Here is a 27,797-nt window from a genome sequence, read left to right as displayed (position 1 = left end):
CAGCACAGTTTATAGGCATAAGGAACATAAACAACCATAATATTTGCTCACAGTTCCCATTCAAACAGGCTAAATTGCATTATTCCCGTTCCATTCCGGAGCCCCAGCACACCCAGATTGCGGGTGGATAAATGCCCCGCAGCTGCTCCTGAGGAAAACCCTTCCAGGAGGGGTTTTCAGGAAGCTTGAACTCCATCATCTCCTCCCTGCAGCTGAGGCTGCTCCATGATTTCCTTCCCAAAATCTTTCCCTGCTAACACCTGAATTCTGCAGCCTCTCCTGCTCAGTCCTCCCCTTCCCCTCCAGCCCTTTCCTCTCTTGTCACCCCCCTTACACCCATTTACCCCTTCAGGCTGGTTTTGGCTGGTTCTGGTCTCCCTTCCCAGGTTTGCTGTCCCAAAGCCACGCAGAGAACCCCAGGGGAAGCTGCACACCGAATCCCGATGGCAGCTGCCCGGAGCATCCCAGGGCAGCCCTGCTCCCCCAGGTGATCCCAGCCCAGGTAAGCGGTTCCCAGAGCCAGGGGAACCCTTCCCAGGTGTGTGGGGCTCCCTGCACCCCGCTATCCAGGCTGTGGGGCTCAGCCAGGGCCAGCACATCCCCAGAGGGGTGTATAAACTGGATTTCCTTGCTGCACTCCCTCCTTTGCTGTTGGACTCCTGAGGATGGGACCCCAGGGCAATCCTTGCCTGCAACAGCAGCAGGAATCAGTGTCTGGAAATAGGAATGTGACATTGTCCCCCAGTACAGCCTTTTTGTTGTTTTGTGGTTTTGGGTTCTGCCTGCGCTTTACATTCTTGTTGCTCCCTGCCATCCCTCCAGTGTCTCTGTTCCTCCCCATGCCCTGCCAGGTGCTTTAATAAGGCCCAAATAGATTGGATTTTATCAACTTTTGGCACCAAACAAAACCCGACCTTATGTTTTTGCCACATCCATGCTGAATTTTATTTTGCTTCCTGAGGAATTGTTTCCTGAGGCAGGAGAACCTTCAAACAGCGCAGCACAGGGGTGTGCACAGGGATGTCCCGGGAATTCCTCCATCTGACCCTAAATCCGTGGGACCTGCAGCGCCCACCCTGGCACCTGGGTGTCCCCTGGGTGTCCCTGTACCCACAGCAGTGTCACTGGGTGTCCCTGTACCCACAGCAGTGTCCCCTGGGTGTCCCCATGTCCCACAGCAGTGTCACTGGGTGTCCCCTCTCCTCCTGCTGTGTCTCACCCACCAAAGGCTCTGATCCCTGCCCCAAAGCAGCCCCACCCAGCCATGGGGCACTCCCTGGGTGTATTCCTGCACTCTAATCCTGTTTTTCTGAGCACTTTTCATCCCCTCTGCAGCCATGCCCCAGTCATTTCCAGCAGCCAGGAGAGGGGAGGCAGGGCATGAGGCAGGGGCTGTGCTCCAGCTGTGCTCACCTGCAGGGGCTGCCTGCCTGAAAAGTGTTCTCCTGGCTAAAAAAGACCAACCAAAATTACATTTAAATGCTGGTTTCTAGAGAGATTTCCCATCAAAAATTGATTTCTGGTTCTGGAGTTAAAATAAGGAATCCACAAAGCAGTTTGGGGAATTGAGGGGTAAAGGGAGATGATGGAGACTGTGTTCAGGTTGAACAGCAAGGTCTGTGTGCAGTGTGTTCCTGTGAGGGAGCAGGGTCCTGCCAGGGAAGGGAGATTCCCATGCTGGCCTCTGATTCCATCTCCTCCTTTGTGGCCTCTGATTCCATCTCCTCCTTTGTGGCAGGGATCACAGGGCCTCCAATTCCTGCATCACAGGGCTCTGCTTCTCCTCTGCCTGTGGAACTGCTCTCCCTGTAAGCACAAATCTGGTGGTGATTTTATTTCTGTGCACAAAGCTGGTGCTGGGTTTGTTTGTTTCTGTGCACAAAGCTGGTGCTGGGTTTGTTTCTGTGCACAAACCTGGTGCTGGGTTTGTTTATTTCTGTGCACAAAGCTGGTGCTGGGTTTGTTTCTGTGCACAAACCTGGTGCTGGCTTTGTTTGTCTCTGTGTTCCACACCTCAGCTGAGGACATTCTTTCCTCACCACGTTCCTGGTTGTGGACTCGAAGCTGAGCTGCCCGCACGCCTTGGAGCGTTTTCCATGTGGAAATGTGATATTGCACTGAATAATTTGCATTACCTGGCCCTTCCTTCCAGGAACCAGCAGGGCTGTGGGTGCTTTGGGTGGACAGTTTCCTTTCCATGGCTTTAGCTTTGGCTTTCAGCATGCTGTGCAGGCACCTCAAGCTGTAATTAAATTAATGCCATCATAGGCAATGGCTGGTGTTTCCACACAAGCAAAAACCCCCAGAATATTTCCTTCTTCCACAGCACTCCTAGGGCTTTGCTGGGCCAAATTACGAGTTTATTTTTTAACTTGTATTTTTTTTAGCTTGTTCAAAGAGGTGGAGAAAGCAGCAGCACATCAGCTTCTCCACCAGCTGTGAGCTGTGACCATCCAGCCTTGTGTCAATACTGCTGTATTGATATACTGATATATATATATATATATATATACACATATATCAGTATTTAGCAATACACTGCTATATTGATATCTTGATATATATATATATATCAGTATTTAGCAATATACTGCTATATTGATATTGATACATTGATATATATTAGAAAACTTACACTAAATATCAATTAATATTAATACTCAGTGTAAGTTTTCTAAAATCTGTGACAAGTGTACACACTTAGCTCCATGAAATTCAGAGGCCAGACAATTCTTCTAAGTGTCAACAGTTTACATTAAATTATTAACTAAGAGTGCCACCTGTAGTTTTGTACAGGATTGATGTAGTGAATACAAAATGGCACTTGGCATCTAAAAAATATAAAAGCCACATTAAAAATATATGTAAAAGTATACTTCAAACATACTTCTACTGAGAAAAAAAGTGCCTTTCTTACACGTCAGTAAATAATAGCAGACCAAATCAGGTAGAAACCTGAAAGCCCCTGAGTTTCTGGAGAGGAAAGCAGCCCAGGTGGGTGCAGCAGCAGCATTTCCTGGGCTGCCTGAGGCACCAGGGTGTTTGCCCAGGCTTGCAGGGATCTGGGAGTGACTCTGGGTCTGTGCCCTGCACGTCCTCTGTGTCAGATCACCCCCAGTGTCACCGAGGCCCCTGGGGTGGCACACAGTGACCACATTTTCCTCCTGGTTCTCGTGGGGATGATCCCCCAGCTGTGCCTCTGCTCTGGATCCAAAATCAGCAGCTCTGAAGCTCAGCCTCTTCTTTACTTGGTTGCCCTGGTGAATTTTGGAGCTTGGCTTTGATGCTGGCTGGAATACTTGACTTTCCTGTACCTGCCTGAGATCATGATTAGGCTCTTGTGCTGCATCAAAATGAGAAATCTGCATTAAAGGGCTGCACCAGGTACCTCTTGGCTGGATGGGAAGGCAAATACCAACCGGCTGTTTGCCCAGCACTCGGGAAACGAGCCCCACTCCAGCCTCAAGCGGAGCTTTTGTTGCAGGAACAGCTGTAATGACCCATTTCAAACAATATTCCAGCAGGAGCGAGTTCAGGCCTCCTGCGCTGGATTTCAGCAGAGCCGCAATCGCGCGGTTAGGAAATGGTGAGCCCTGCAATGAGGCGCCTTTAATTGAATCCTGCCGCTTGCTCAATGCCAGCGGCCCTTGGGGCAGCCCAGAGCAGCAGGGAAACCAGCCCTGCCCCACCTCTGCGGGCTGCCACTGGCTGCAAACCTGCCCGGCCCGACGGGCCGCGCTCCGAGGGGATTTACAGCCCGTAAATAGCAGGGCTGGAGCGCTCGGCAGTGCATCCCAGCTCTGGGGCTCCGGGCCGCATGGAGCCTCTGCCCAGGAACCCGGCACGAGGGAACGCTGGAGAAGACATTGCCTGTGCTGCAGATTCCACCGGAGCTCTCCAGAGCATGGTTTGTGTGAGTAGGTGACCCTGGCAGCTGAAGAACATCTCTGGGGCAGCTGGAACATCTTTGGGCACCTGGAACATTTTTGGGGCAGCAGGAGGAACACCTTTGGGGCAGGTGGAACATTTTTGGGGCAGCAGGAGGAGCAGCTTTGGGCAGCTGGAGCATCTTTGGGCAGCTGGAGGATTATCTCTGGGCAGCATGTCGTGCTGCGTGCTGCAGATCACCGGGCTGATTTTCGGCGCCGTGGGCATGCTGGGCACGCTGGCAGCCACGGCCATGCCCCAGTGGAGGGTGTCTGCCCACGTGGAGGCCAACCTGGTGGTGTTTGAGAGCGTCTGGGAGGGGCTGTGGATGGACTGCGTCAGCCAGCTGGGGCTCAGGCTGCAGTGCAAGCTCTACGACTCGGTGCTGGCGCTGCCGCCGCCGCTCGAGGCCCTGCGCGCGCTCATGTGCCTGGCCGTGCTGCTGGCCGTCGTGGCCTTCCTCGTGGCCATCGTGGGCGTCAAGTACAGCCAGCCCAGCAAGGAGAGACCCCAGAAAGTCAGCCCCTTCATCCTGGTGGCGGGGGTGGCCTTCCTGCTGGCGGGCGGCCTGGCGCTGGTGCCGGTGTCCTGGGCCGGGGGCGGCATCGTCCGTGATTTCTACGACCCCGCGGTGCCCGTGCCGCTCAAACGGGAGCTGGGGGCCGCCCTCTACGTGGGCTGGGCCAGCAGTGCCCTGCTGCTGGCTGCGGGGGCCATGTACTGCCACGTCTGGGGCCGGGCTGGCAGCCACAGCCACCCCTGGCTGGCAGCACGGGCAGCGCTGCCCCGGGCGGGAGCGCCAGCCCTGGGCGTCCATGCCTACGTGTAGCTGCTGCCCACGGCGAGCCTGGGCTCCACAGGACCCTGAGGACCATCCACCCCAGCCCCTGCCATGGCAGGGACTCCTTCCACCATCCCAGGGAGCTCCTAGCCCCGTCCAGCCTGGCTTTGGACGCTGCCAGGGATCAGGGGGCATCCTGTCATCTCCCTGCTTGGATGTGCTGATGACTTCTTCGTTTCCCTCCAGGAGCAGTGATGTTGGTGCTGTGCTGTTTGCCGCTGCCTTGGATCTCTGCTCTGATGCCTGGCAGGAGCTGCTCTCACACAGGTGTGTGCTCAGAGCCCAGCCTCCATCTCTTTGGGAACGGGGAATGGCAGCAGCAGCCAGCAGGCTCTCAGGGAAGGTGAGCAGCTTGTGCTGGGCAGTACCCAGACCCTGAGGGGCAAGGGGAGCAGGGCATTTCCCTGGGGAGTGCAGCGTCCCTGAGGAGTGCCCAGGACAAGCCTGGAGCTGGCAGCACGGCTCAGAGAACAGAGAAGCTCCAGCTCCCAGTCCTGGCACAGAGATGTTGGTGCTGCCCCAGCAGAGCCCTCTGGGACTGCCCATGGATGTCTCTGATGCTTCTGGAGCCGGTGCATCCTCCTCATCTCCTCTGCAGGGCATGGAACGTGGCTCATGGAACAGATTTTTGATCTTTTTCCCAGTACTGGCTTTGCTGCTTCTTGCCACCCCTCCTGCTCTGTAAAACTCAGCACAGACTCTGCTCAGGAATTCCTGTGCTCATGCAAAATGCAGTTCCCAGCCAGGGAATCAATCACAGAATCACAGAATTTCTAGGTGGGAAGAGACCTTTAAGGTCACTGAGTCCGGCCCATGTTCTAACACCTCAGCTGCACCAGGCAGTCCCACCTGCCCCTCGGAGCACGGAGCTGCTGCCCACGGCTCCCAGCACGCCCAGCCAGCCAAGCCCTGACGCTGCCCTTGGGAATGCAGCCTGCTCCTGCCTGTCTGTCCCTCCGTCCTGCAGAGCCAACAGCATTTGCATGGGTTGGAATTGCAGCATTCCCAGCTGAAAGCCCTGGAGCCCGCATTTGGCTGCCATGGTGAGTGCCCAGGGAAGGCCCAGCCCAGCAGGGTTTGTCTGGCTCCTCACCCAGCAGTGATGGATTTGAGCATTTAAGGGACAGTTTGGTGACACGGCTGACCCTGTGCTGTGCCTGACAATCTGAGACAGTCTGCAATGGCTGTTTGGGTGAGGAGAGCAGTGTCTCTGTGCACTCATTTGGCTGCTCCATTTGAAAGGGAACATGGAAAGCTGCATTTAATTAAAGGAGCCTTTCATTAACTTGCCTTCAGCTAAACTGGGATGAGGCAGTGCCGTGCTCCACAGAAATTCATGACATGGATTAACTCAGGAGCATTTGCATGGAGGGCAGCCAGCTCAGATCCTGCACTGGGAGTTTTCTAGGCCCCACAAAACTGGTTTGATGTCTCCAGCTCATCACTCCAGCAGTCAAATCAGCACTTATTCATCCTAGGTGGAAACTGAAGAAAACACTTGTAAATAGGTTCTTCTAGCACTGAACCATGGTTTGTTGTTTTTTTTTTTTTCTGTTGTCTTATGAAGTCTGTCCGGGCAGCTGTCACTGACAGCTGATTTCAGTGGAGCCATCCTGGTGACTTTGGTAATAATTTCCACCACCCTGAGGAGCTCCACCTCCTATTTTATTGTGATTTTTTCCTTTATTGTGCTTTTCATTTTGTTCAATATGGAACTATTTGGTGGGTAAGCCAGAATTGCATGTTTTGGAGTCATTTAGATATGACATTTGTGATTAACAAAGCAGAAGATGAAGACATTTGCAATGCAAATCTGATACATATTTATGTGTAGGTAATGGATTTAAACGATGATGTACTCAGTGTAATGCAACTTTATGCAGATGTAAGTGCTTAAGAAGTAATTAAGTACAGTTTTCTGTACCATTAATTAGAGGATCCCGAATGCTTCCACTATCAGTGGGCTCATCTCGGAACCAGACTAGAACTGGGTGTGGCAACTTTACTTGCAAAGAGCAGAAAGAGAAAACTGTTTTATTTGAGCGTTTAACACCCATTTCAAAGCAAACCTGAGCTTTTCATGTCTGGCATTAGCACCTGATGACTGCATATTCCCCATTTCTGCCTTTTACTGATCAAAAGAGGAGCTCAGGCAGCCCGTGCTCCTGTGTGGGCTTGGAATCCAGCCCTGATTCCAGGGCAGAGCCAGGCTGCTGGCACATCTGGGCTTGAGTGGCACAAATGGCAATTTCTGGGATGTGTGGGGCATCTCAGGCTCACAGGAGCACATTTCAGGGTGTGTGGCGCTCACATTTCAGAGCTGGCTGCAGGAACAGCTGTCTCAGGCGGAGCTGATCTGCAGCACGGGCAACTGGGGGTGCCTCCTCCTGCTGAGCAGAGCTGGAATTCCCAGTCGTGGATTCTGGTGGGGAAAAGCCCCCTTGGAGGATCAGCAGCTGTTTTATGTCTGTATTTTGGCACTGAAGGGGTGCATTTGTGCCTGCTAAGGGACACAGAGATTTCCCTCCTCCTTTGCCCTGCTCAGATGCTCTGAGCCGACCCTGGGAGCAGGAAAAGGAAGCTGTAAGACTTTAGCAAAAAAACCCTGGACTTTTCAGCTGAACAGCTGCTGTGGATGAGTTTTCTGAGCGGAAAAGTTTGGCTGGAGGAGGAGCTGGGACACGTCCCCATGCCCAGGGCTGCTGCTGCTGGGTTATATCCAGCCAGAGCCTGTGTCCAGGGGGATTCCTGGAGTCTATCTGGATGGCTGAGTGTCCGTCCACGAGCCAGGTGAGGCGAGGATGCTCAGGAACAAGAGCCAAGGCTTTTTGGGGAGGAGTCCCTCTGTGCTCCAGGGGTGGGAATGATCCCTGCTGTGCCAGGGACAGGCCCGGCCTGGGGAATGTCGCTTGTTAAAGCTTGTGTCAGGTTCTGGGGGCTGCAGCTCTGCTCTCCAGGGCAAGGGCAGGGGTGAAGCTGCCCTGGGGCTCCGTGCTCACAGCCCAGGCAGAGCCCTCGGCCTCCCTGCGCTGCTGGGAAAGAGCTGGGTAAACACTGTTACATGAATATTGTTATATATTAATACATTTGTTAATATTGTTAAATATGAATAAATCTCTGCTGTAATATCCTGCTGGTTTATATGCTTTGATGTTTGGTGATTGCGGGACAAAGTGACTTGGGAAATAAATGTGTCTAGGTGAGCTCTTGCTGTGTATTTGAAATAAACGCATGGACTTGTCAAGGAAATCCACAAATGCCTGAGATTTTTTAAAAATTTATTTATTTTAACGGGAGACAGCTTTCTTTGAATTAAGGCGGAGTGCAGCAGGGCACAGCCCACGGGGAGGGCACCGCCTCCTCTTAGCCCAAATTCCTGGCTGCATTCCGCCCTCCTGCGTCCCCACTGCCCCACATCCCCTGGAACCTGGTGTGAAAAATGCACGTGTTTTATGATTGGCTTTTGGCAAATATTAAAATGAATACTGTATGTGTTGTGTTAGAAAGTAATGCTGTGTTAATTCTCTTAAGTACCGTTTTAAATATAGTTTTAGGTTATAAAAATTGTTAAAACAGAAACGATGCTATGTGAGATGCTTTGTTTAACAGAAAGGGCTTGCAGCGAGATTAGCAGCCACAGGACACCTAGATCTTTCAGAGAAAGGGAATTTATTGCCCTCTTATCAGAAGAAATGAACTTCTTACCGCCTTGGAGGCACTGTTAGGATTCAGAGCAAGAAGCTGACACTGACCAGAGAGAATCCTGTGTTTGAATGGAATTTATGCATCATGTATGAGATGTATGACTATGCAACAGGCCATTGTTTTTAAGGGTTAATCCTTTGTTAGCTGGGGTCCTTTTTTGGGCTCCTGCTGCCCAGGAAAAGGTACCCGGACCACCTGTAACTCTTTGTTTTTATTGTCTCATATTGCCCAAATTCAATTTGTCGAAATTGTTATTACTCTAATTTTGTTACTATTTTTATAACCATTTCATTACTATTAAACTTTTAAAAATTTAAAAACAAGTGGTTGGCGTTTTTCACACTGGCATCCGAGTGCAGAGCCCCTCGTCCCTCTGGGAGCAAGGCTGGCACCAAACCTGGTGCCCACAGCCTGCAGGGATACCAAGAACATTGCAAAGATATGGACACCCAGCCCTTCACCCCCCAAACTGTTTGTAAAGACACGAGCACTCATCTTCCCTCTCAGTCCCTCCGCATCTCGCTTTGGCCTTACAAACCCCGGGTATCAGTGCCTTAACCCTTTTTAACAACATTGGAACGTTTAACCAGCCCCTCCTGCCTTTTCTCTGTCTGCTCCCTGCAGGCAAATGCAGGCAGTGAAGCAGCGCTGGCAGCTCTGCCAGCCCCTGAACCCTGAGATCCCTGCCCACGGAGCGCCCAGCTCTGCCAGCCTTCTCTTCCAGCTGAGAAATCCCAGTCTGCAGGGCCCTGGAGACCTGACCCCAGTGCGGGATGGCCACTCGTGTCCTGCTGTCCTTCCTGGCTGCTGTCCTGGCTGCGCGTCAAGGACACCAAACGCCACAGACAGAGTCGCTGTGCACTGAGCTTCCTGTTCCAGTCATCCCAAACGAACTCAAGGAAAGATTTAAAGGCAAATAAACTAAATTATAAAACAAATTTTAAAATAGTCAAATGACCTCAAATGACCCCGAGGAGGGTAAAAAATGACCTAAAGTAACCCCTGGAAAAACCAAAAAATTCTCAAATAACCTAGAGTAACCTTTGCGTCCTCAAGTGACCCCTATGACCTGGAGTAACCCCGATTGTGACCTCAAATGACCTCTCATGACCCCTGTGACCTAAAGTACCCCTGAGTAGGGACTTAAATGACTTTAAGTAACCTGTCCTGGTTTGAAAATAATCCCAAATGTGCCCTGGATCCAGGCATGGCCCTACAGGGCTGGACAGGCCGTGCTGAGGCCCCCTTGGCTCCCCAGTTCCCAAACCATCTCCTGGGAATGGGAATCTCACACACACATTGAGACAAGGCTTATTTAGGGCTTTATTGTGGTTTAATTAAGGGGGGAAAGAAGACAAAGCTGTTTGCCTGGACCCACACATTGCAGGAGATCCAGCTCTCCTTCTCCCCCACCTGGCTGGCAGCAGGGCCCCCTAACCCTGGCCAAGGTACAGCTGCTCTCCTGTAAACGTGTTCCTGAGAGCAAGGACTGCTTCTTCACGAGAGCCAGCCATGTTATCATTGCTGTACCCACAGCAGTTCTGTCCACGAGAGGCTGGAGCAGCACTGGTGAGCTTCTTGTGGAGGGTGCTCCTCTTGTCAGCTCAGCTACCCAGGCTGCTGAGGAGGGGGGGGGTTCTCATCCCATGTTCCTGCAAGAGAAAACAGAAATTACCTCGAGGGATGGGGCAGAGGTGGCTCCAGGGTGTCGTGCACGGTGAGCTCAGGTGTGAGTGTGGAGGCTCAGAGCACACCCTGAGGGGCCCTTTCTCTGCTGCTGCCAGGGCAGCGTGTGAGCGAGCCCAGGCCATCCTCCCTGGGGCAGGGACACCGCCCGGGCCGCGGCACGGAGCCCCAAACACCCCGACCCGCGGGCAGGATCTGGGGGATCCCCGCTCTGGGGATGTCCCCGCACGTCCCCTGAGCCCCGCTTGTGCCGGCACGGCTTCGTCCCGTCCTTCCTGCGGCTGGGCTCCTGGAACGTGGTGATGTTCGTGTCCTACGAGCAGCTGCAGCGCCTGATGGTGCTGGCACGGCCGGCGCTGGCCTGAGCCCCCGGCGCCCCGGGCCGCCCGGCGAGGCTCACATCGATTACATTAATCGCATCCATTCTATTCATTGCCGGAGCGCGGGGAGCAGCGGAGCCACGGGCCCGGGGAGGGATGCGAGGGACGCGAGGAGGAGGATGCTGCAGGAGGAGAAGCGCGGGAGAACAGAGGCTTTCGGAGAAGAGTTTTAAGGGACGGAGGAAAAAATGTTTGTTGGCTTTGCAGCCGGGAAGAGCAGCGCTTCCCGAGGGCGGTGGTGTGGGCAGGCGGGACCAAGCTGAGGGCCAGGGAATTCCCGTTGTTCCTCACTGGCGCTTCCAATAAATCGCCCCTGTGGGGTCTGATCACAGCGTGGCTCAGGGTTTCTTTGCCTTTTTGGGGTGTTCAGGGTCATTGTCCCAGCTCTACGTGTGACACTAGTCCAGCACATTCTCTATCACTGCCGGTGCACTGAACAACTTCCCACTGATTTTTGATTATTCGGGTCATTGTCACAATCACCAACAGCAGCTCCACCTTCTGCCCTGCCGAGGCAGCAGGTCCTTGACCCACGGGTCCCAGAGAGAAGCTGCTCCTGTGGCCGAGGAACAGCGGGGAAAACTGAACAGTCCTGAGGGAAACCGACGGAAAAACAACTTTGGTTTGGGTTTGGACGTGACATTTTACCCCGGCCCCACCTGATCCGGGTGTTTTGCCTTAGGGAACAGGAGACAGAAGGGGAAATGGGGAAACAGATAATTTGTGACCCCAAAAGGGACGAGCTTATTGCTGTTAATTCCCGAAACACCTGGAATGATTTGGGTCTGGGAAGCACCTGGGAGCCTCCCTTGGAATCCTGGGTGGAGCCGTGGTTATAAAAGGAGGAAAGGATGGAGGCAGGGGGGGTTCGGGGGGGGAGAGGAGCAGCGCTGCCTCGGGGATCTGCATCTGGAAGCGGCCACCAGTTTCCTGCTGGGAATCCTGGAAAGAGAACTCGGTGAGAAATGCGAATGCTGCAGCTGGAGCGCTGAGAGGGGAGAGTCTGCAGGGAATGTGTCTGGTGAGTCTCCTCATGCCCCATATCTGATGCTGGGCTGGCACCAGGGCACCTCATTCCATTGAAACTCTCTCGAAATGCACTTCAATTACAAATTGGACTGCAGAATGCACGTGGGAAGCTTTGTGTCCCTAAGGGAATGCTCTGGGGCTGTGCAGCCTCTGACCTGCACAAATAACTCCTGCTCCCACAGAAACCTGCTGGCTGCAGGGCAGGAGTGCCAGCAAAGTGGCAGCTCCAGCGCCACCCCAATGAGTGACTGTCCTTGCGGCTCTCGGGGCCGGGAGGGAATGCTGTCCCTGCCCCTCTGGGAAAGCAGGAGCAGGATCAGTGCTGCAGCCGGGTCTGTTCCTGCTCTCTGTCTCCAGGGTGCCCCGGAGGGCTCTGGCTCGGGATAATCTGTGTGTGAGAGCTTCCCGTACCCGTGCCAAACCCTCTGGGGACAGAACGTGCCCAAAAGCTCCATTAACCCTTTCTGTGTGTGTGAGAGCTTCCCGTGCCCGTGCCAAACCCCTCTGGGGACAGAACGTGCCCAAAAGCTCCATTAACCCTTTCTCTGTGTGTGAGAGCTTCCCGTGCCCGTGCCAAACCCCTCTGGGGACAGAACGTGCCCAAAAGCTCCATTAACCCTTTCTCTGTGTGTGAGAGCTTCCCGTGCCCGTGCCAAACCCCTCTGGGGACAGAACGTGCCCAAAAGCTCCATTAACCCTTTCTCTCCTGCTGGCAGGGCAGCGTGTGAGCCCAGGCCCTCCTCCCTGGAGCAGGGACAGCTGAGGATGAGCCCCAGGGACTCAGCCATCAGAGCAGGTAGGATGGATCTCTTTGTGCTTGGCAATTGCTTTTTTTGGCTTTAATGTCACACTGCAGGGCTCCTCCAGCCCCTGTGCCCTGCAGCAGCACCCACAGCCCCTGGGCTGGCCGGGGAACAGCTCTGGGAGGGAAATGGATGTGCAGGAAATTTCCAGAGTTTGACAGAAGGCTCACATAGTGTGGATCTGTATGGAAATTCTGAGATAAGAAATGCTGACTTAGAAATGCCACGGAATAGGACAGACATTGCTGAGAGAGAACTGGAGCTGGAAACAAGTTTTAAAGGGTGACTTTGTAAATAAGACTGGATACCTTAGAGAAATAGAACTATGAAAGATGCATTGTAATAAGATTCACAAGGGGTAATTTAGATGATTGGCTTTAAGGCATTTACAGCATGGTATGGCAAAAGCTGAGAGGCCAAGAAACACTTACAGTGTATTGGAATTAGGAAATAGTTGGCTGCTGATTGTGATGGGTGAATTATAACATCTGTATTGTCTCACCCTTCACACGAGACTGAACATGGGATCAAAGTTTTTAAAATGCCTCTCGGTTGCCCCATGTCTGGGTCAGAAAAGAGCATAATCTGATAAACAGGAGCTTTGTGTGAGGAAGATTTATCAGATTCCTCCCAACCTTCTCTGGGGTGTTTGTGCCAAAGGGGCTCTGGCCCCAGAGCCACACAGGGTGTCTGTGCCTGCATAAACGTCAGTGACATTTGCCAAGTCTGGCAGGAAAGCAGAAACATCCTGGGGCTGTTTGGCCAGAGATGGAACATGGAGATGTCTGTGCTGGCAGGGTGTGAGTGCTGCCAGCCTGGCTCTGTGGTGCCTCTGTCCCTCAGCAGTCAGGGCAAGGGGGGAAGCTGCAGCTGAGGCAATTTTGGCTGTTTCACACTGCTTGGGCCAGACCTGGCAGCACTGGAAGAACAGCTTTCCTCCTCCTTTCTGTCCATCCCTGAGCAGAACAGTGAGATGGCGCTGCGCTGAGCCCTCTCTTTTGTGGCTGTTGTTTGGTTGGTTTGTTTGGGGTTTTTCTGTTTTTAATGTATTTCTAAGTGGTGCAGTGAGGAGCAAGGTGCTGGTTACGTGATTTCTGACTGACACATGACAGAAATGGGCACAGGTGAGTGCATGTGCTTCCTGGCACATCCAGTGTGCAATCCTGAGTGAGGATTCCCAGCCCCAGCTGCCCGTGGCACAGCTCCTCACTGCTCAGTCACTGTGAACAGCTCCCTCCTTTGCTGGGCACATCCCTGGAGTGGGAGCAGAGTCCCCTGACCCTGCAGGAATTCCCTGCTCCTCTGGAGAGGGGTGAGGCCAGAGCTTGGGGGCAAAGGACAACAGCCAAACCAGGCCATTGTGTCCCTGATGCATCCAGGACAGCGTGTTCTCCTTGTTCCCAGCACTGGTGAATCTGAACAAGATTTATTTTTGACAAGATTGCCTGTTCTTCACTTCTCCAGCTCTGCCCCACACCTGGCTCTGCAGCTGTAGCTCACCCTGCCCTGGCTGTGGCTGATAAAATGTCATTTTTGTAGCAGCAATCCATTCTTTTAAAGAGCAGCGTGTACAATGCAGAAGAGACTTTGGTAAATCCATCCAAGTAAGGGACTCTGCCTTCCTGCTGTTCCTGTAGCTCTCCTTCCTGCTTTCACCTGGGCTGCCAGGATGGGCAGGGCCCATATTTATCATATGAAAGTGCTGTCACTGAATTTGTCCAGAAGCTCTGATTGCAGACACTCATTTTCTGACGGTAAACATTTTCATTTTGCCTTTCCCCTGTTGTTCCCAGGGGCTGCCCAGGCTGTCTCCCTGTGCTCCCAGGAGGAAGGGCAGCCCCTGCCTGGCTGCCCAGCCCAGCTGGATGGGGCAGGGTTGTGTGGCCTGGCAGGGCAGGAACAGCTGGCTGTGCCCTGGAGTGCCTTGGAACCTTGCCCTGGCAGCTTTGGAGGGGTTTCTCTTTGGGATTGCTTGTGAGGCACCCTCCCTTTGTACAAAGCCCAGTGCTAAAGGACTGACAAGTGAGATGGGAGATAAAAATGGTTCTGTTAAAATGAGGCAAAGAGTGCAATAAGAAAAATGAGCTTGCTTTTAATGTCTGAAATGGTTAGGAATAGAAATGCTGGCAAAGGGCACTGATATGTTTGCATTGGTGTCACCTCCCATGGATAAAACCCCACAGTGAGCCCTCAGAGCAGAAGTGTGAAAGCTGGATCCTTGGACTTCCACAGTGCAATAATTTTCTTTTCCTCCTCTCTTTCAGGCCAGGACAAGTCACCAACCTCCTGCCCCCTTTGCCAAAAGCTTTGGTGTTTGAGCAGCCACAGGCAAGAGGCCCCAGCACAGGCTCTGCCCTGCAGGGCTCAGGCCCTGCCCTGCTGTGGGTGAGTCAGAGGCACACAGGGCTCCTCTTGTCCCCTGTGCTGCATTCCCTGCCTGGGGATGCCACTGCTGCCAGCCCAGCCTGGGGCTGCTCACAGGGGCCAGGGGGAGGGAAGGGACCAGGGTCTGACTCCAAGGGTCACAGGGCTGATTTATTATTTTATGGTATATATCACATTAAACTACACTGAAAGAATTGAAGAAAGGATTTCATCAGCAGGCCAGCCAAGAGTAGAAAAAGAAGGAATGAATAACAAAGGCTTGTGGCTGGCACACAGAGTGTGAGCCAGCTGGGTGTGATTGGCCATTAATTAGAAGCCATCACAGCTCTACCTGCTTTATGTATTATTTTCCTGTTAATGCCTGTGTGTTGTATTTTCACATCAATCCAAGCTTCTTCCCAGGCTGCAGATCCAATCTTTGGGTGTCTCTGGAAGTTTCTGGTTTTCCAATTCCCACGTCTCCCCTCTCTCTCTGTATTAAGAAATTTTTATTAATAGACTTATATGGATAATTTGCAATTGGTATATTGATTAGGTAAGTAAAGAACAGATTTTTTTTTTTGAGTAGTGACAAATACAAAGTATTTAAACTTGAAACTTTATTTGAAGTTATTTAAATGTTTGGTTTAGGCTGGTTAATTAGTAAAGTTGTATACTTAAAAGTAAACAAACTAAATAGAGACATAATATTTGGGTGAATTGTATATTTTTAAGTTACTTAATAAGAATTTTATACTATTGATTTTTATATTTATAAAGACACTTAAAGTTAATAGTTTTTGGTGGGTGTAATACAAGATGTTAGGTCTAAGTTGGGATTTTTGTGTAATTTCCATTTGTATTTCCATTGATTTTTTAGTGCTGGAGTGGTCAGTGTGGTTGTTTGTGTGATGTTGTTTTATGTTTTCTATTGAAATTTACCTGGGTTTTTGTACCTGCTGAGATGTAAGTAAACGTTATGTTTTCATATGAGAAACTATTGATACATCTTGGTTTGTAAAATTGCATAGAGATTTGTGAGATACTTATTTAAGATGTTATTATTATAATTTTTTTGTTATAAGTATGGAGAAATACTAGATTAAAATAATGTATGCAGTAAAGAAAAAATAATTAGGAATTATTTAGATTATATATAATTAGTAATGTGTGAAATTATATATTTATTAAGTATTAAAATATTGTATATTATTTTAGAGTTAGTAACAGTTGATAAATTTTAAATTAGCGGAAGGTTACACAATAGTTAAAAATAGGTTTAGTTGCTATATTGATAAAGTTGAATTGTTAAGTTAAAACTATTTGAAATTTATTTTTGATATAGCAAACATTTGGGATTGTTGTTAATGATTTTATTTAGGTAGTGCTAGAGTTTGATTATTGTTTAAATTGTAATTAGTGCATGTCACTTAATACATTTTTATGCAATGTTTTTAAAAATAGTAGTTATGAGTAAAAAATTCAGGATTAAAGATTAAATCATATAATAATTGGGTTTTGAAAAGTATTTTTAGAATAGAGATGTTTTGAGTATAGTAAACTTATTTTTTAAAGATTTGAAAGTGGTTATAGACAGGATTGTGAATTTGGATTTGGATATTGAGAGTGTGAGGGTGGAGGAAATGTAGTTGTAGGGGAGAGGCTGAATACTTAGTATGAAACTTAGAAAAATTAATTAATGTTGTAGTTGGATTTTTTATAGAAGTGTTTATGTAATAATAACTGAGGAAAGTTATAAGATTAATAGTTTGGAGGAGGTTTTTAATAAAGTTTTTTTTAAACTTTAAATAAAAATATTGAAAATTATGAGATAATATTAGGTTAAATGACAGAGTTAGTGTAGAGATTAGTTAGGGAGTTCACTTGGTTTCAGAGATGTATAAGTAGTTAGAGAATAAAAAAGTGGGATTTTGAAATTATGTGGTTTTGGTAATTATATAAAGAGATGGTGAAGTATGTGAAAGTCGGTTGTAAATATTCTAATAACATGTTGTAAATAAGTTTATTATAAACTTAATAATTTTCTATAATTAGTCTATTAGTACTAAGTGTTTGGAGAACCTAAGATAACTTTCTAAAAACATTTATGTATTAGGGAAATAGAGTAAAAAATTTAAAATAGTATGATATTAATAGTAATTGCTATTTTTTTGGTGTTCTTTATAAAAGATAAAAACTAGACATTGTAATTAAGAATAGATTTTTTAATTAAATGGATGATGTAATAAACTGTATTTTTTTACTTCTGAGTAGGTGTTTGTTAGAATTTTATTGTAGTTGTTTTAATTGGAGTTGTTTTACTTTTTTAAGAAAATTAACTACATACTTTATAGTTTGGAAAAATTATTTATAATAAAATTTAGGGTAAGTTTCATTAAATAAGATTTAGAATTAATTAATTCTGATAGTAAGGAATAATAAACCTAATTTTATTAGACCATTACAGCAATAAAATGAAATTTAAGACTATTTAGACTTAAATGTAGTGAAATTTAATTGTGTTTGATTTTATTAATACTTGATTTACTGAAGGTTGTTATTTATAAACATTGAAGTTTTGAAAGTGTTTTGGAGAAACCTTAGATTGTTGGGTTACTATTACTACCTACATCTTTACATGGTGGTTTTATTTATTGGGAGCTACATTTCTTGGTAAAAGATTTTTATTTATGTTCTATTTAGAATGGTACTAATTTTTAAAGTGGGGTTTTTTTTGTATTTAGGATATTGATTAGAATGTTCTATGTTTTTGTGGGCTTTGAGTAATATTTATTTATAGGTTTTTGATATTTGAATAATTTTAATGGTTTTTGTTATCTTTTAAAGAGTTTTTGATTTAGAATTTGAAGAGTATTTGGTGTTTGGAGGAAATAAATTTGGAGTTATTTTTTGATATGGTTGAATTGTATTTTTAATGTTAATAATGTCTACTTTTGGTACATTAGTTTGGTTTTTTTTGTTTGGTTATGGGGCAGGTCTCTTGTGTAAGCCTGGGACTGGTATTAGGACTTTTTGTCTAATATTTTATGAGTCAGCTAAGGAGGAGGTGTTGTTTTAAGTTTTATAAAATCTATTGAGAATCAGTTAAAATCAAGGAAGAAACATTATGGTAATTGAAGGGTGTTGTGTTTAAAGAGTTCTAAATCTTTTTTAATAACTTGAAATAAGGTGAGCTCAATCTCCTTTTTCTGCCCTCATGAATGGCATGACCTGCTCACGATTCACTCAACCAAAATCAAGAGCAAATGTTGGCTGGGCTCTAAGAACCTGAAATAACTTAGAAGCAAAATAAATCACATTTTTTCACCTGTGTTTTGTTTTTTTTTCAGATGCTGGACTTACCTCTGTGGACGTGCACTGAGCTCTCACTGCAGGAACCTGTCAGGCCTTGGTGGCTGTGAGTTCATGTTCTTCTCACTGGGGAGCTGGAAATAATTAATTAATTGCAGAATTAATTGAATTAATGACCCCTTTCATTTTGTGCCCTGCTGTGTGGGACAGGGGCAGAGAGAGCGAGCAGAGGAGCGGCCGGGGCTGGAGAGGAGCAGGAGAAAGGCAGAGGGACCTCCCTGGTGTCCCCAGGGCACTGTGGGGAACAGAAGGGACACCGTGAGGGCAAGGGCAGGTGAGCAGGGGACAGCTTGGGGCAAAACCCGGGGTCACCTGCAGGGAAATGAGTCAGGGGTGTTCTGGAGGGAAGAGCTGAGGGGATGAGTCCGCCCAGCTCGGCCCAAGGGGGAGCAGAGGTGAAGGCCAATCCAAAGCCAACCCTGCTCAACCCCGGAGTCCCAGAATAAATACTACAAACTGCCCATTGAGGGACTAAAAATACATAAAAACAGACCCAGGAGCAAACCAGAAGGTTCCTGGGAATCCCATTACAGTGTTGTCACAGCCTTTTTAACAGAATTTTTATCACAACACTGCATTTCTGTGTTGGGATCGTTCACTCTGTGGGCTGTGGGGTTTTTGGGTCTGAGCTCCCTCACGGTGGCCCTGACACCCTCAGGAGCGGGGAGGGAAAGCAGAGTCAGGGCTGCTGGCAGGGCAGGGGTTCTACCCCAGAGCAGACCCAGCAGCTGCCCCCCAGCCTGGCCAGGAGGGATCTGCTCTGGTTCCTGCAGGGAAGGAATGTTCCCAGCTGATTCAGCCGGCATTGCAGCGGCCTCATCTCCCGATTCAGCCGGCATTCCAGCGGCCTCATCTCCCGATTCAGGTGACATTCCAGCGGCCTCATCTCCCGATTCAGCCGGCATTCCAGCCCCCTCATCTCCTGGCACTTCCCCATGCCGCTCCCACCCCTCCTGCTCCCAGCTCCTGCCCGTTCTGAGGGGAATTTGTCCCACCAGCAGCAGGGGAAGGACACCAGCTGCCACCCTGGAACTTGGATTGTCCCCCTGGTGAATGCTGGCTGCTGGGATTTAGAGCATTCCATGTATTTGGCTGCTGAAATTTCCCAGCCCAGGGGTTTTAGCTGACAGGGCAGCACAGAGACTGTTCTCTATGTGGTGTCTGGATTTGGGGTGCCTGGATTTGGGGTTTGGTATCAGCTTTGCTAGTTCAGGTGAGTTACACCCACAGCCCCACATTCCCTGATGAATTCCTGCTGGAATAACCTGACAGCGCCTCATGGAGAGTGGAAATTCCCATGCAGAGGTACCACTTTTACACCAGCTGTATTAGGAGCCAGCAGAGGTTTCAGGGAAGCTGAGTGGGATCAGGACAAGGACAGGTCTATACTCCATAGAACTTGCTGTTTAAAACCCTCATCCCCCAGCTCCACTGATGTCCCTGGGGTCACTGGACAAAGTTCCCTGGAACCCAGCTGATTTCACCCCCACTCCTGGAGCTCGGGCTCCAGTTGATGTTTTGAAGCAGGACAAGGCAGTGGCTGGATGCACTCCCAGCCTGTGCTGAGGCAGCACACCTCTCCCTGAACAAGCCCAGCTCCTTTCAGAGCTTCAGCAGCAGCCTCTGCACATTTTTCCCCTCAGGAAAGGGATGCACATCCCTGCCTTCAGCACACCTCCAGTGGGACCCACCTGCTAAAGTTTTCCTTCACTTCTGCACTTCAGCTGGCTCCCTGGGAAGTTCCAAACTTCATCCCGCTTGAACCTCTGATTTTGAGGCATCTCCCAGGTATACTGCTTGGGATTCAATATCTGTGAGGGAAGATGGCTTTGGTGTTAGCGCTGCTGAGGAACAATGGCCTCAGGCTGGAAAGGAGAGAGAAGATTTGGGGCGGCTGAGACATACCTGGGAGCTGTGTGGGAGCTCTGGGAGGTCAGAAACGGGAACTGCTGTCTGAGCCCCTCTGCAAACGGTCCGTGTCTCCACTCCAGGCAATGCCCGCTGCTCCTTGGGGTCCTTCTGGGCTGTCGGTGGTGTCTGTCCGGGCTGAGGTATCTCCGTGTGCCTGCTCAGAGCAGCCCCTGGCTGAGGGGCCACAGGCAGCGCTTCAGCCGTGTCTGTGCCAGCGCTGTCCCGGTACCCCGGTGCCCACACCGGGACGTGTGTTCGGCACGCTGCAGGCACAGCTCCTCCCGCAGATCCCAAAGGACGCGAGGGCTGCCAGCCCTTCGGGGGCTTCTGGCCTCCTCCAGGCCCACACCGGGCACAGCCGCAGCGGGAGCAGCGGCCCCAGCCCCGCTCGTTCGGCGGGGATCCCCCGAGGATGCGGACACGGAGCGGGGGTATGCGGGCGCTGTGGCTCTCACAGGGCAGTGCGGTGTCCCGGTACTGGGGAGCGCGGTGGCCGCGGCGCTGCCGGGCCGGGCTCGGTGTCCCCGCAGGGCTGAGGAGCGGCGCCGTGTCCGCCAGGGGGCGCCCCGCGGGACGGGCGGCGGCGCTGAGGGAGCGGCGGGGCCCGGGGGGTCCCGGGGCTGCCACAGGCCATTCCCCTGCCCTACCCGTTTCCAGCCGTGATCCAGGGGCTGCTCCAGGGAAGCGCCGTCTTCCTGGCGGCCCGGCACCACCATAGCCCCGGCTCCCCACGGCCCAGAGCCCAGGCGGGACCCCAGCCCCGCACCGCCCAGAGCAGGAGCGACGGTTCAGTCCCAGCACCCGTCCCGGAGCAGCTCTTCCCACCTGTAGCGATGCCGGTCCGGTCCTGGTCCCGATCCTACCTCGATCATCCAGCCCCGGCGGGACCCCAGTCCCTCACTGGCCGCAGCCGGAGGAGCAGCACCAGGCTCGGTCCTAGCAGCCATACCGGAGCGGCTCTTCCCCCCTGCAACGACACCGGTCCCGATCCCAGCCCCAGTCGCGCCTCGACCATGCAGCCCCGGCGAAATCCCAGCCTCGCACTGGCCGGAACAGCAGCGCCCAGCTCGGTCCCAGCGCCTGTCCCGGAGCGGCTTTTCCTACCGGCAGCGATGTCGGTCCGATCCTGGACTCAGTCCCGCCTCGATCATCCAGCCCCACAATAGCCGCAGCCGGAGTAGCAGCGCCGGGCTCGGTCGCAGCGTCAGTCCTGGAGCGGATCTTTCCCCCTGCAACGATGTCGGTCCGATTGCGGGCTCAGTTGCACCTCGACCATCCAACACTAGCACCCACACCCTGCCTGCCTCCCACAGCAGACACCGGCAGGACCAGGACCCGAGCCCCCAGACCCAGAGCCCGATCCCGGTCTCACCTAGCACCCACACCCTGCCCGCCTCCCACAGCAGACCCCGGCAGGACCAGGACCCGAGCCCCCGGACCCAGAGCCCGATCCCGGTCTTACCTGAGCACCTCGGGCCCCACGCAGCACCAGCAGCAACCCCTGATCCGGATCTCCTGTAGCGCTCCGACCGTCGCTCCCGCAGCATCCCGAGCCGAGCATCCCCCGAAGGAAGCGGGACGGACGCGGATTGGCCGGCTTTTATGGGCGGGAGGGGGGGCGGGGGGGAGGTGTGGCCCCGGGGGCGGGGCCGGCACAGGTGCGAGGGGCGGGGCGTGCACAGGTGTGAGCGATCCCAGTGCGCCTGCGCGGGGCGGGGTCTGCACAGGTGTGAGCGATCCCAGTGCGCCTGCGCGGGGCGGGGCCTTGGGGGATTTAAGGCGCGGGGAGGGCCCGGCGGAGCCATTTGCTCCTCGGAGGTCGGCGGGGTAGGTTGCTGTCGGTGGGGGCTCTATATCTCTGTTTCTTTTTCTTTTCTTCTGCGTTTCTTTTTCTTTTGTGTTTCTGTTTCTCTACACCTCTCCTTTCACCCCTCCCTTCCTCCCCTCCCCCCACCCCCCACACCCACCCCCCCCCCAAACCCCCCCCCCTCCCTCTCCCCCCCTAGCCCTCCCCTCCCTCCCCCCCCCAACGGCCGCCCCCCGCCCCTCGCTCCCATCCCACCTCCCTATTCCCTCACTGACCCCTACCCTATTCATCCCTACCTTGCCCTACCCTATTCCTCCATCCTCTCCCTTCACTGCCCACCCTGCCCCGCCCCCTGCCCCGCCCCCTGCCCCGCCCCCTGCCCCGCCCCCTGCCCCGCCCCCTGCCCCGCCCCCTGCCCCGCCCCCTGCCCCGCCCCCTGCCCCGCCCCCTGCCCCGCCCCCTGCCCCCGCCCCTGCCCCGCCCTGCACACCCCGACCACTCCCCGCCTTCCCCTCACGTCCCCCCCCCGCTCCCCTATTCTCGTTCTGTGTTCCTCCCTATCCTTCTCTCCTCGCAGCCGCGGGGCGCGGGGTGCCGGGCAATAATAAAGCCCAGAGGGCCGGAGCCCGGCGCCCCCGCCCCGCTGGGGTCCCCACACGGGGCCGGAGCCGCTCTGCGGGTCCCCCCATTGCAGTTCCAAGCACCGCCCCACACCGCCGGGGTTCCGGCTGTCCCCTACATCACACTGGGGGGTCCCGGGGTGGGGGGTACAGCGGCCCCCTCGTTAGGAGGGGGGTCGGGGGGGTGGTGGGGGGTTAGGAAGGGCCCCCTCATTAGGAGGGGGTCCTTGGGGGGGGGGGGGGTAGGTAGGGCCCCCTCCGGAGGAGGGGGTCCCGGGGGGGGGGGGGCGGGGCGGGCCCCCTCCGGGGGAGGGGGGCCCGGGGGAGGGGGCGGGGCGGAGGGGGGCATTCCCCCCTCCTGGCCCCGCCCCCTCCCCCGGGGCCCCCTCCTCCGGACGGGGTCCCGGCCCGGCCCCCTCCCGGGGACCCCCTCCTCCGGACCGGGGCCCGGGGGGGGAGGGGGGGGCGGGTGGGGTGGGGGGGGCCGGACGGGGAGGGCCGTTCGTGTGTGTGTTTTTTTTTTACACGTGTACGTACGGGTCAGGTCACGGCGCGGAACGGCGCGGAGTGACGTGCCCCCCTCTGCTTCCCCCCCCACCCCCCCCCCCGCCCCCCTCCCCCCCCGGGCCCCGGTCCGGAGGAGGGGGTCCCCGGGAGGGGGCCGGGCCGGGACCCCCGTCCGGGGGAGGGGTCCCGGGGGAGGGGGGCGGGGCCAGGAGGGGGGAATGCCCCCCCTCCGCCCCGCCCCCCTCCCCCGGGGCCCCCTCCCCCGGAGGGGGCCCGCCCCGCCCCCCCCCGGGACCCCCTCCTCCGGAGGGGGCCCTACCTACCCCCCCCCCCCCCAAGGACCCCCTCCTAATGAGGGGGCCCTTCCTAACCCCCCACCAAGGACCCCCTCCTAATGAGGGGGCCCCTTCCTATCCCCCCCTCTGGACCCCCTCCTAATGAGGGTGTCCCCCACCCCGGGACCCCCGCCAAACAAGGGGGTCCCCAAACCCGACCCCCCATCCCGGGACCCCCTCCAAACGAGGGGCCCCCGTGGGATGGGGGAAGCGGAGCCCCGGCGGCGCCCCCTGCGTTCAACCGTGGAACTGCACGGGGACACCAGCGGGGCTCCTGCGGGGCCGGGGGCGCCGGACTCCGGCCCTCTGGGCTTTATTATTGTCCGGCACCCCCAGCCCCGCGGCTGAGGGGAAAGAAGGAACGGAGAGAACGGGAAGAGAGGAGGGATAGCAGGGAGGAAAGCGAAAGGCAAGGGAAAGGAAAGGCGGTGAAGGGACAGAGGGACAGCGGACAGAGAAGGGAGAGGGGGAACAGAAAGGAGTAGGGGGAAGAGGAGGGGAGGGTCTGGGGGACAAAGAAGAATACGGGGAGGAGAAGCAAGAGTAGAGGAGGGGAAAGGAGGGAAGGCCGAAAGAGGAGGAGAGGAAAGGGGGGAAGAGAGAGAAGGAGAATACAGAGAGGAAAAGGAACGGCAGAGGGGGAGATAGGAGGGGAGGCCGAAAGAGGAGTGAAAAGGAGGAGAGAGGAGAGAAAAGGGGGGAGAGAGAAAAGCAGAGAAAGAAGGGGAATACAAGCAGGAGAAAGGAAAGGTAGAAGGGGGAACAGGAGAGGAGAAAAAAGCTGCGGAGCGGGGACGAGAGTCACCCGTCCGCAGCGTGCTCCGAGTGAGCAAATGGCGGTTAACGAGATTTCCGGATCTTAAATAACCTCGGCCCCGCCCCGCGCAGCCGCGCTGGGGTCCCGCACACCTGAGCCGGTCCCGGGCCCCAACCACGCACACCTGAGCCGGAGGCGGGACCCGCCCCTGAAGCTCCGCCCTGGCCCCGCCTCACGTAGCCCCGGCCCCGCCTTCACGTAGCTCTGGCCCCGCCCCCAGCCCCGCCCTCACGTAGCTCTGGCCCCGCCCTGGCTCCGCCTTACGCAACTCTGGCCCCGCCCCCAGCCCCGCCTTACGTAGCCCCGGCCCCGCCTTCACGTAGCTCTGGCCCCGCCCCTGAGCCCCGCCCTCACGTAGCTCTGGCCCCGCCCTGGCTCCGCCTCACGCAACTCTGGCCACGCCCCCGGCCCCGCCTCACGGAGCCCCGGGCCCGCCCCGAGTCCGCCCCGCCCTACCCGGGATGGGGGCGGGGTCATCGCTCACGGCCCCGCCCGTGTCCCGCACACCGGCCCCGCCCCTGCCCCTCAGACCGGTCCCGCCCGTGTCCCCCAGACCGGCCCGGCCCGTGTCCCCCACTCCGGTCCCGCCGTGTCCCTCACACCGGCCCGGCCCGTGTCCCCTACACCGGCCCCGCCCGTGTCCCTCACACCGGCCCGGCCCGTGTCCCCCACACCGGCCCCGCCCGTGTCCCTCACACCGGCCCCGCCCGTGTCCCCCAGACCGGCCCCGCCCGTGTCCCTCACACCGGCCCCGCCCGTGTCCCCCCACACCGGCCCGGCCCGTGTCCCTCACACCGGCCCCGCCCGTCGCACCGGGCCGAACCGGGGCTGCTCCCGGCGCTGCGCGGAGCCCCGAGCGCTGAGGCGGGGCCGGGATGGGCCGGGGTTCTGGCTCGGCTCCTGTCGCTGTCGGCTGCCGGGGGGTCCCGAGCGGTGCCGCCTCTCCCGCGGCGGGCGCGGTGTGGGGCGGGGATCGGGGCCGGCACGGCCGCGGGCGGCGGGAGCTCCAGAACGGAGAGGCTCCACACGGACGGAACCGGGAACCGGCCGGGGCAGGGGGAGTCCCCATGCCGGCCCTAGGACACTCAGACCCCGCAGCTCCCCCGGTGCCACGGAATCATTTCCCAGTGTAGGAACCATTTCCCGAGGAGTCTTTATGAGAAAACTCAAAACTCAAGGATACGGGATCTAAGGGGAGGGGAGACATTCTGGTATCAATTCAAAACACATTGTAAAAAATAAATCTATGGAGCAGCCCCTGTCCTCTCCCAGCCTGGTTTCTGTGTGCTCGTCTGTGATTCCAGCTGCTCCGATGGGATTTTCAGCCTGCGGGGCTGTAATGCCTTGCCCGGTGCTAAGCACGCCAGGAAGCAATGGGAAAACCCTCGGGATCAGGCCGTGGAGCCTCTCAGTCGCCGTGTCCCAAAAGGCTGCAGTGCCCAGCGCCTCTGGCTGCAGTTTGAGGGGTCCCAGCACAGGCCCCCGGCACAGGGCCCCTTGCTTCCCCAAGTTCCTTTAGCCAGGATGATTTTTGGGCTAGGAGCACCCAAAGCCAGCAGAACTTTTTGTGGGACCTCTCCTCTCTCTTCCTCACCAAATTCCCACTGTCAAAAGCCATCCCCTCAGTCTCTGCAAGGAATAGGGCTTGGATTTCCCAATCCAGCAGGGCAGAAATGCTGCTGCCCTTATTGTATATCCTAATTGCAGTAATTGCTTAAGAAATTATTGAAAGGAATTAAAGGAATGAAGAGAAAACAAATAAGAGCTGCCAGCTCCAACCCCTTATCAATAATTTGCTTTAATTAACCAACTCAAACAAAGTAAATAACACCACATTGATACAGTATGACTCTTTTTACTGGAGTTACAGATAAATATTCCACAATGTAAAAACCTTTAAAAAGCCAGAAACTCTTTTTAAGAGATAGACAGTGTACAGCTGCAGAGAGTCTTGGGATTCAGGAGAAAAATGCCCAAGTTCTCAGTCTTCAGCATCTTCCACTCTGTGGTCACTGACAGCAAACGTGGCTTCAGCCTTAGGAAGGCACGGGGAGTCAGGGGTTTCACAGATCCTGGTGTCACCTCAGCCTTTCAGCAGGTACAGTCTGCAGGGAGAGGGAACAAACGGGTCAGAATGGACAGCCTAGTTCCAGAAAATCATCCCAGTCCATACAGCACTGGCAGAGCTGTAAGAACTTGCCAAAGGTTCATTTCCCTGAGGACTGAGGGCTCCAAGCTAAAGGCACAGGCTGGACCTGCCATGGACAGACTACGGGAAGCCCAGAAGGAAAAGCTCCTGGGACAATTCCATCAAACATTCCACAATCAGGCTCCTCACCTGGTGGTGGAAGCACATCTTCTCTCCTGTGGCTTTTTGGGATCTGCAGTGAACTGCAGGGGGAAAAAACCAAAACCCAAGTATCTCCCACGACTGGAACAGAACAGTGGGGAAAAGGACGGAGGGGCAGCTCCTGGGGTGAATAACTGGGATCCAACCCCTCCACACCAATGGAAGCAGAGGCTGAGGGACAGAGCCCTTGGGCCCAGTTTGGGATTCACAGGAAAACTGCTGGGTTTGACTTTGGCAGCAAAGCCCAGCTGGTTATCACCTCACCACCAGGTACAGCAGCAGCACCCACAGGGGCCTGGCCAGGTGTGGAATTAAGCTGTGTGGAATTAGCTGTGGAATTAAGAAAAAAAAACAAAACAGAAGCATTGTCCAGAGCATGAGGGTGAACATCCACAGCAAAATGAATGGGAACTTCAGAAGAAAACAGAGACATTGAAACTAGTTCAGGTGAACACTGTCCATCAGAACAATGCTTGCATAAAGGAACTCTGGCACAAAGCCTTGATTCACTCTATGGTTCTTGAACAATACCCTAACACCACTTTTAAGTGCTATAAACTGACCAAGCCCAAGCACACTTTCATTTTCTAGACAGATTTTAAACGGCTGAGTGAGAGCCTCAGGCTCATCCTCAGCTGTCAGATTTGCCTTGCCCACCCTAGAGACAGAGCAGATGTGGCCAGCACAGGGCAGACCTGCCCCGAGTCCTGCCTGAGCCCCTCTGGCCACGCTGCCTGCTGGCAATGCTGACCCCAAAGGGGCTCCAGACAGGCCTGTCTGGTGCTTGGCTTGTCTACTCCTCAGAGAAAAGGAGAAGGAACCCTCCCGTGCCCTGCACCTGCTGGTATTTCCTTGGCAGGAATGCAATTTCTCATACCAAAGGCAGACCTGGCTGGTTTGGGGTGGTTTTTTCCCTAGAATTTGCCTTACACGGTGATGTTCCTCAGAACTGAGCACTGTGATGCCAACAGCAGCAATACAGAAAACCCCTCTGGGGCAGAGCAGCAGAAAAAGCCTCCTCTGCACTTCCCAGAGGTATAACAGGAGAGCCCTCAGTGCAATCCTGGGGCTGGCACACAAACATTCTGTACTCACCTTTCAATGGAGTCAATAGTGAAACAGAACAAATCTCTCTTGTAGTCCAGGCTCCTTGAGGTGCATCTGTAGATACTGCCGAGGGTCTTTGAGCAGCCAGAGCAGAATAAGGTTTCTACTAAGCTCTAAGTGAGAAATAACATTGATTCAGGAGAAAAGGAAGCACCTCACCCCATCCCTTTCCTTAAAAAAAACCCAAAAAAACAAAAACAAAACCCCAAACAATAATGCATTATCATTTTTTGAGG

At 53.6% G+C, this 27,797-nt stretch overlaps 2 protein-coding genes across 2 annotated transcripts; one reads left to right on the top strand and one right to left on the bottom strand.

Annotated features, from left to right (window-relative positions):
* Nucleotides 1-3,786: 3,786 nt before the first annotated feature.
* Nucleotides 3,787-10,524, top strand: LOC132086730 (claudin-8-like). Its single transcript, XM_059492603.1, has 3 exons — nucleotides 3,787-4,654; nucleotides 7,087-7,193; nucleotides 10,299-10,524. The coding sequence occupies exons 1-3, from the start codon at nucleotides 4,103-4,105 to the stop codon at nucleotides 10,522-10,524; spliced, it is 885 nt and encodes a 294-aa protein (XP_059348586.1). The 5' UTR covers nucleotides 3,787-4,102.
* A 3,937-nt stretch (nucleotides 10,525-14,461) lies between these two features.
* LOC132086719 (collagen alpha-1(I) chain-like) lies at nucleotides 14,462-21,926 on the bottom strand. Its single transcript, XM_059492591.1, has 6 exons — nucleotides 21,481-21,926; nucleotides 21,056-21,247; nucleotides 20,013-20,914; nucleotides 19,799-19,918; nucleotides 18,099-18,181; nucleotides 14,462-15,228 (listed from the first exon to the last, which is right to left on the bottom strand). Exons 1-4 carry the CDS (start codon nucleotides 21,821-21,823, stop codon nucleotides 19,802-19,804), a joined length of 1,554 nt encoding a protein of 517 aa, XP_059348574.1. The 5' UTR covers nucleotides 21,824-21,926; the 3' UTR covers nucleotides 14,462-15,228; nucleotides 18,099-18,181; nucleotides 19,799-19,801.
* Between the last annotated feature and the right edge of the window lie 5,871 nt (nucleotides 21,927-27,797).

This window comes from Ammospiza nelsoni, chromosome 2, assembly GCF_027579445.1.
Source record: "Ammospiza nelsoni isolate bAmmNel1 chromosome 2, bAmmNel1.pri, whole genome shotgun sequence".
NCBI lineage: Eukaryota > Metazoa > Chordata > Aves > Passeriformes > Passerellidae > Ammospiza > Ammospiza nelsoni.
Note: the sequence above shows the minus strand (reverse complement) of the source record. Positions and strands in the feature narration are given on the sequence as shown.

What these genes read in the sequence shown, in the direction of transcription:
- LOC132086730 (XM_059492603.1), top strand. Translation starts at nt 4,103, where the DNA reads ATGTCGTGCTGCGTGCTGCAGATCACCGGGCTGATTTTCGGCGCCGTG. An exon ending in CGGGGGCCATGTACTGCCAC is followed by an intron (nt 4,655 to 7,086) that starts GTCTGGGGCCGG and finishes CTCACATTTCAG; the next exon opens with AGCTGGCTGCAGGAACAGCT. An exon ending in ATTCCCAGTCGTGGATTCTG is followed by an intron (nt 7,194 to 10,298) that starts GTGGGGAAAAGC and finishes TCCCTGGGGCAG; the next exon opens with GGACACCGCCCGGGCCGCGG.
- LOC132086719 (XM_059492591.1), bottom strand. Translation starts at nt 21,823, where the DNA reads ATGGCTCCGCCGGGCCCTCCCCGCGCCTTAAATCCCCCAAGGCCCCGC. An exon ending in GTGGGGCCCGAGGTGCTCAG is followed by an intron (nt 21,248 to 21,480) that starts GTAAGACCGGGA and finishes ACATCGTTGCAG; the next exon opens with GGGGAAAGATCCGCTCCAGG. An exon ending in GCTGTTCCGGCCAGTGCGAG is followed by an intron (nt 20,915 to 21,055) that starts GCTGGGATTTCG and finishes GCGGCCAGTGAG; the next exon opens with GGACTGGGGTCCCGCCGGGG.